Source organism: Sceloporus undulatus, unplaced genomic scaffold, assembly GCF_019175285.1.
Source record: "Sceloporus undulatus isolate JIND9_A2432 ecotype Alabama unplaced genomic scaffold, SceUnd_v1.1 scaffold_43, whole genome shotgun sequence".
NCBI lineage: Eukaryota > Metazoa > Chordata > Lepidosauria > Squamata > Phrynosomatidae > Sceloporus > Sceloporus undulatus.
Window position 1 is genome coordinate 22,942 of NW_024802964.1, and position 8,374 is coordinate 31,315.

The 8,374-nt window shown below is 39.6% G+C and overlaps 1 protein-coding gene across 2 annotated transcripts in view; it reads left to right on the forward strand.

Moving 5' to 3' along the window:
* The window catches only part of LOC121917663 (protein SSUH2 homolog), a 31,305-nt gene that overhangs the window by 15,077 nt on the left and 7,854 nt on the right, over nt 1–8,374 (forward strand). For both annotated transcript variants that reach the window (XM_042443788.1, XM_042443789.1), the window contains exons 5-7: nt 1,035–1,159; nt 1,947–2,009; nt 7,633–7,667. In XM_042443788.1, the coding sequence (XP_042299722.1) occupies nt 1,035–1,159; nt 1,947–2,009; nt 7,633–7,667 (223 nt within the window). The remainder of the gene's footprint in view (nt 1–1,034; nt 1,160–1,946; nt 2,010–7,632; nt 7,668–8,374) is intronic.

An 8,374-nucleotide genomic window follows, 5' to 3' on the forward strand; every position in this document is an offset into this window, starting at 1 on the left:
TATGGAAGCTGGCCATGAAAGCCTTCAACGCCACAAATATAGATCTCTTTGTAGATTTATGCTGTAACATAATTTACCTTTTAAAAAAAAGAACTCCAGTTAGATAGTGGATGAGAAGGAAGGAGAGGTTGGGAGATGGCTTGGTAAAAAGGAGTTTCTTGGTCAGAGGTTTTGTTAACTGAGGAATGCCTGTATTTAAAATTCCTAGTGACCAATACAAATTTAATAGTATTTCCCTGTTTGAGGATGTGCATGTATGTGTTTGTTGAGGAAAGAAGGGGATGGAGACCGGATAATGAATATATACTGCTGTTATTATGGCCCCTGGATAATTTTTACCTGTTTACCTTTATAATTAGTCATACTGAGTGAGTACAAATCAGCATACAAATACACCTGTATCTCAGCTATGTTTGCTTGTAGCTTTCTAGATACTGATAGAGAATTATAAAATAATAGAAGCATAGACTTGGAAGGGGCTTTATGGGCATCAGGTCCAAGCCTTTAACTTACAGAAGGATCTTGAGCTAAAGCATCCTCAGCAGGTAGCTGTCCAAACTCTTTTTGAAGACATTCAGAGGAGACTCCACCACTTCTCTAAGCAATTGATTCCATTGCTCTCACTGTCAAAAAGTTCCTTCTAATGTTCAATGAAAATTTGTCCTCTTGTAATTTTAAACCATTAGTCCCACCTTCTTATACAGACCTAGTTTTACCTTCTGACACAGCAGAGATCAAGCCTGTACCCTCCTTTTTCTGACAGCCTGTGAAGTATTTAAATAGTGCAAATATCCCCCCCCAAAAAAATTCCTAAAATGTGAAAAATATTCCAACACTAGGCTATTTTAAATCCTGTTTTTCTTATCCTTTTGCAGAAAAAATTACAAGTATTCTTTATATCCTTACTAAGATGATAAAAACAATGTGCTTTATTTCTGAATGCGGTGATTGCTAATGAGTACAGAAAAGAGCTTCTTAGCTGAATGTGTATAAGATAAAAGATAAAAGCTCAAGCCGGTTTTCCTTACTCTAAGGTCAATCTGTCAACCTCAGTCTGTGCACCGAAGCTCCTTACCCTTGGGATGTCCCAGTTGAGGTTTCTCCCATGTTTAAAGACCAGAAGACAAAAGTCAAGGTGCCTTGTACATCATCAATAGAGGTAATGTGCAAACATGGTGTGTGTGCATGTACATGTGTGGGGGGAGGCGGCAATGTGGTGATCTGTGTAGGTGAAAAATAGTGATGATTCGAAAGAGTAAATTTGGATTAACTTTAAGAAGAGGATGTTAGTATTTTAAGAGAGTCAGTAGCTCCATGGTTTTAAAGAGTGGTTTCCCCCCTGTCTCTCTTAACATCAGAAACAAAATAACAACGAAAAGGACTTCAGTAGTGGCATCCCATAGACTTTGAAAATTAGAACTACAAAAAAGAAGAAAGAAGAGAGACACATTGACAGGAAAGAATTTGAAAGAATAAACTATTTACAAAAAAGGAGGGAAATTAATATTTAAATATATCAAGTAATTATGGTTGTTAATCTCAGCTAGGGTGCACATGCTAAATCAACGGAAAGGAAATAATTTGAAAGACAATAAGCTCTTAAAAAATAATATAAAAGAAATCTATATTGAAATGTATGAGGTAGTTATGGTTATTAATCTCAGCTAAAGTGCACACACTAGATCAATGAGAATTTGCTAAGACAGCATTTGCATAGATTGTGTTGATTCAGTGGGTATATTCTAAATCAAATTTAGGCCATTCACTTTTATATTAAACAATACTATAACTATCCTCTTATATATCCCCTTATAAATATACATTCTATATTCATAAGCATAGTGGTGGTGTTATCCTAGGTGTTGTGAAGAGTCATGCATCTTGTCTTGGAAATCCATATAAAAGCAGATTAATTGGTTTCAGTGCAGTATTTCCTTTCATTTAAGGTCTGTAGACGTTGCAGAGGTCGATGTATAAATTCCTGCAGCAGCTGTAACGGAACTGGATTCGTAAGTACTGGTACATTAGGTACAGATGTAATTTCACTAATTTCATTGGGTAGGGATGTAATTTCACCAATGCAATTTCACTTCACTAATTTATTTCTTGAAGGAAACATCAATTTTAGCCTTTACTCTGTTCTCATCCTTCTTGATCTGTCTGCAGCCTTTGACACCGTTGATCACTGTCTTCTAGTTGATATACTCTCTGACCTTGGGTTCTCAGACTCTGTTCTCGACTGGTTTAGATCTTACTTGTCTGGCAGATCTTTTGCAATGGTTGCAGGAGGTCAGACTTCATCTCCTGTTCCCTTATCTGTTGGAGTTCCCCAGGGCTCTGTTCTGGGTCCCCTTCTGTTTTCTCTCTACACACTGTCCTTAGGAAAAGTCATCAGCTCTTTTGGCTTTTCCTACCATCTGTATGCCAATGACACCCAGCTGTATCTTTCTGCCCCTGACCTTTCTCCAAGGCTTGAACAGCAAGTTTCGTCCTGCCTCACAGCTGTCTCGCAGTGGATGTGCCATCGGCGTTTGAAGCTCAACATGTCCAAGACGGAGCTTCTTGTCTTTCCTCCTAAGCCCACCCTTCAACACTCCTTTTCTGTCTCTGTGGACAACATTTCTATTCAACCAGTCCAGCAAGCCCGCAGTCTTGGTTTTATCTTTGACTCTTCTCTGTCGTGTATCCCTCAGATCCAGACCACAGCCAAGGCTTGCAGACTCTTTTTGTACAATATTGCCAAAATCCGACCATATCTCTCCGCCTCTACTGCCAAGATCCTGGTCCATGCCCTAGTGGTCTCACGACTTGATTACTGTAATGTCCTCCTGGCTGGGCTTCCTCTTTCTCACCTCCGTCCTTTAATCTCTGTTCAGCATTCAGCTGCACGCATTATCACTTCCACCCACCGCTCTGACCACATCTCTCCTGTGTTGGCATCCCTTCACTGGCTCCCCCTCCCTTTCCGCATTCAGTATAAGCTCCTGCTGTCGACATTTAAAGCCCTCCATGGACTGGCCCCTCCTTACTTATCAGACCTTCTTTCTCCTCACCTTCCCACCAGGGCCCTCCGTTCTGGTAGTCAAGGGTTCCTGTCTCAGCCCAGGATTTCCTCTGCCCCATCCCGGATTCGCCCCTTTTCACTTGCTGCCCCTCACTCCTGGAACCTTCTTCCCCCACAAGCAAGAGCCATCACTTCTTTAACCAGCTTCAAAACGGAGTTGAAAACCATCCTGTTCAGAGAAGCCTTCCCAGGCATTGCATAATTGTCGCTTACTATTTGATGTTCTTGTGGTGCCTGTTTATTGAACCATTTCCTGTATTGCTATGTACTGTATATGCATTATCCTACTTGAGAGTATGTATTTTCCCTGGAAAATGTTTAACCATCCATTATGAAGCCTCGCCCTCCCTCCAGTCCATCTGCCTTGGTCCAGGCCTTGGAGGTAGAGAGGAACTGCTGGACCTCTTACCCTTTCCCTCCACCACTCCCTTCTCCTTCTGTGTCTTGTCTTTTTAGATTGTAAGCCCGAGGGCAGGGAACCGTCTAACTAAAAGATTGTATGTACAGCGCTGTGTAAATTTACAGTGCTTCATAAATAAAGGTTAATAATAATAATAATAATAATAATAATAATAATAATAATAATAATTTTCATCCCTTCATGACAAAGATCGTGAAATGATTTCTTCACAGATCAGTCAAAATATAGTATTTATTCTGCACAACATCCATACATGAATGTTTTATGAAGCTGCTTCTGCACAGAAAATATCTCATTTCTAATCAGACTATATAAATAGCCATAGACTTGGTCTTGCATTTCTATAGGTATTCATATAGTTTGATTATAAAGGTCTTTCCTGGGCAACAGTTCACTGCATCTGTGGAAATAGACCAAGTATATGAAAGTTATGCCGCAGTGTCTTTCACTCAGTCTCAAATACTGATATTGATACTCCACACTGATATTCCAGACTAGCATGGCCATTTCTTTGACTAGTATAAGAATGTTAGACTTGGTACAGAGAGTTGAAAGTTCAGCTTCTTGCTTGGTGACAAAATTTACAAGATGGTCTTGAACCAGTCACTATTTCACAAAAATTTGAAATAGCTAAATGTTTCCCATATCTTGGATCAAACATTGATCAGAACAGGGACTGCAGTCAAGAAATCAGAAGAAGATTAGGAATGGGTAGGACAGCTATGAAAGAACCAGACAAAATCCCAAAGTGTAAAGATATACATTGTATTCCCCATTACTATGTACGGATGTGAGAGCTGGACAGTGAAGAAAGCAGTTAGGAAGAAAATTAATTCATTTGAGATGTGGTGCTGGAGAAAAATGCTGAGGATACTGTGGATGGCTAAAAGACAAACCATTTGTCCTAGAACAAATCAAGCCTGAACTCTCCCTTGGAGGTCAAGATGACTAAGTTGAGGCTGTCATACTTTGGGCACATCATGAGAAGGCATGACTCATTAGAAAAGATAATGATGCTGGGGAAAGTGGAGGAAAGTAGAAAGAGAGGAAGACCACATGCCAAATGGATAGATTCAATCAGGGAGACCAGAGGCCTGAACCTATAGGACTTGAGCAGAGCAGCCCAGGATGGGAGGCTTGGAGACACCTCATTCACAGGGTTGCCATGAGTTGAGGTTGACTCATAGGCAACAACAAAATGATGATGCATGAGAAGAGAAGAACCAAAAACACTGCTGGTGCAGTGCAGATAGTGATGCTGAGTGTGTTTAATGACACATCCACATGTTTTTTTTTCCAGTCAGATTATATTTTTGTTTGTTTGTTCTCTTACTGGTGGTGAGAACTTACCTATCAGTGAGAATACTGATAGAAGCCCTGCAGATAACATACTGTTATCTGATTTATAGGATAAAATGGAGAATCAAGTGAAAGCAAATAGCAGGAATTGCAGGGGAAAGAAAGCTATGGCTTGCTTTAGATATACAGATTAAGTATTTTATTTCTTTATATTAACTAGAAAAAAATTGAGTTTAACTTTCTTTGTTGTATTCCCCTTTTCTTCTGAGTAAATGAGACAAACAGCTCAACTGTACCAGGGTGTCTTTACTGTTAATTAAAGACCACAACTTTTAATTAAAGACCACAATTAAGGCAATGATCAGTGTTTGTAATTTGTGTGTGTGTGTGTGCGTGTGCGCTTCAGTTCCCTCTCATTACAGTGATTGCACCCTTCCTTCCAATAATATATATAGTAATCGGCCAACTGAAGCAGCACTTCATAGGTCTGAAATGAGCTACAGTCCACATATGAGGGTGGCTCTCTCCTGAGGCAGGATGGTGAGAGTGCCACAGACAGCAGGATGCCAGGACTAAAGAACTGCATGGTTCCATTTCTACTAACAGGGTCCTGCCACTAACAGTACTTCTTCAATTCACTTCTCAGCCCACCCTGCTTCTCCTTGTTGTGTCCAACTGCTATTCCTCTGTCTCCAGGTCTCCCATCTCCCGGTTGCTCATGTGATTCTGCTTCTTCTATTCCTCCTTGCTTCTGTGCTTGTTGCCATTCCATTACTCCCTGGCCCTTCATCACTTGCCATGTTTGCCTACTGCCGTTGCTATCTTGTACATGCAGCCATGAGCAACAGTTTGTCAGGCTGTCTCTATACGTTCTAATTGTCTTGTTCATGATTTCTGCTTTGGATTGGAGAGGTGGGATGTCTTATCAGTTTCAAAAGTACTAGTTTCCTCTTTTCCTTTGAGACTTGTTCTTTGTAAGAGCCCTTCCAGAAGATGCATATATTGGCATTTTAATGCTTTCCATATGGAAACTTGTATGAAGAACTAAAGCAAATGACACATGCGTGAGTCACATCGCACCCCACAGGGGTGCACCCTATTCAAACGAATGGGGTTTGAGCATGCATGGGATTTGCCTTACATGGGGGGTTCTGGAACGGACCCCCACGTAAGGCGAGGGCACACTATATATTGTGGCACTAGGGCTCTGACAGAGAAGACTAAATGTCTCACAAAACTACAGTTCCCAGAATTCCCTTGCATTGGGCCAGTGCAGTTAAAGCAGTCTAAAACCGGATTATTTCTGCATTATGTTGTGGACCTGAGGTAAAGCCCCATCTGATATCTTCCTATGCTTTTCAAACCAAGTGCATACTTAAACATTAGTTTAACCTTATTTATTCTGACTATGCTTACTTCTCCTTCTTGCTTTGGAGATTATCACACTGCCCTTTCCTGTCTTTTCCTCCCGAGCTAGGCATGGGATGTAAACTTTTAAACATTGATTTTATTGCATGCCTCCGTGCTGAGGCAGGAGCCATCCCTTACTCAATCATGGCATCCCATACCTGATCTGGACTTCTCCTTTACCTTTTGAAAGAACAGGATTTTCCTGGTTTTTGCAAGGTGCAGGAGAAGTCCAGACTAGTTACAGGATGCGACGATCGGGTAAGGGATGCCTCCTGCCTAGACATGGAGGTGTGTGATAAAATCCACATTTAAAAGTTTACATCCTGCACCTAGCTCAGGAGGAAAGGATGTGAAAGGGCAGTGCGATAATCACCTTTCTTTCCTCTTCCACTCTAATGAGTCCAATCTTTATTGTTATTTTCCCATGTAACAGAAATTTCAGAAAACTTAGATTTCTAGGATTGGCAGAACAATAGAATGGCAAGAGGACCTAGTAATTGAAAATCCGTAAGTTTATTTCCAAATGTTGACAAAGGAAAACATTGAACTCAGTGGAATTCAAGTTCCAAAAAGCTGAGGCCCCGAACAAGACAAAATGGCTCTTTTTATATTATTCAAGACAAAGAAGTTTCTTCAATACACCTGATTGGCTAATTACAATTTAAACATACAGAATTCTTACAATCAGAACAGAAATACATGCATACATTAAAACTGCATCATTACTCCTTACCCCCTCCTGTAGGAATTCAGTGGAATTCATCCTAACCTTGCTTCTGAATGTCCTTATCTCAGTAGTTTATGTTATGTCTTTCTACTGGTGCCAGCTTCCATCTAGGTCAAGATGCACTCACTATTCCTTTGCTCTAGTTTTTCTAAACTCCAAGCCTTTATTTCAAAAACCATCTCTCTGGCTGACAAAGGTGACTCCATCTTTCTATAGTTTTTTTTTAAATTTCAATAAGGAATTTTCCACCACACCCAAAGCCTTTAGACTGAGTCTGTGTTTTCTTTTTTTTATCCAAAGCTTAGTAATGTTTAGTGATGAACTGTGAAATACATGTGGTCAGATATCAACTAACATCCAAAGCTTCCCATATGAGATGCTTGTTTCCATCTGTAAAGAGATTTAAATTAGCTGGTTCTGGGTTCAGAACTACAGTATACAGTTGGCCCTCCATACCCACAGATTTTTTTATCCATGGATTTTAGCATCCACAGCTTGAACCTATTAAAAAAATTATAAATTCCAAAAAGGAAATCATTATTGGGCCATTTTATATAAGGGAAACCATTTTACTATCCAGTGTATTTAATGGGACTTGAATATCCAAGGATTTTGGTATCCACGGGTGGTCATGGAACTAAATCCCATTGGAAAACAAGGGCCAATTGTATTTCATTATCTGATTTATTTCCCATCTAACCTTTTTCTCAGGTAACCAGTACCACGGGAGATCATCAAACGTCTACGTATGTACCCCTTACTCCACATTTCATCTAACACAATTTGTTTTTTGGAAGACCAGTTGTTTTTATAATATAAGCAATTTGTTGGGAGATTTTTTATTATGGTCCTTTTAGTCAACTCCAGCTGATGGTGACCCCATCATAGAGTTTTCGTGGCAAGATTTATTTTGGGGTGGTTTCCCATTGACTTCCTTTAAGACTGGGAGAGGGTCAGCCAGTAGATTTCCATAGTTGAGTGATGATTCAAACCCTGAATCAAATACTGGAGTTATAATCCAACATCATTCCACTACACCACACTGGGTTTTTGAGGGATTTAGGTACTACCTATGTATAAGTTTAATTGTATTTTTTCTCACAATCACCTAGTTGGATCTCAATGGCATCCTTCACCACATAGCTATTTTTCCATCTATAAAATAATTCTATTAATATAGTTTCTGTATATAAATGTCAAGCCTTCAAATTACCATTATGTGCTTCATAAATATATGGAGTCCATTTCCCTTAGAAGGGATAGTTACACTATCTAAAAATTTCTCCTCAAAGTTCTGGTGCTTTTACACTACTTATTAATTAATGATAAAGACTAACACTTAGCAGGTTAAGTATTTTAATTTGAGGAAATGTCTTCTGCATTTGTTGTTTAGTAGTCAATTTACTTCCACAAAAAAGATCTTCAAATCTTGATGCCCCTGTGCCTTTCAAGC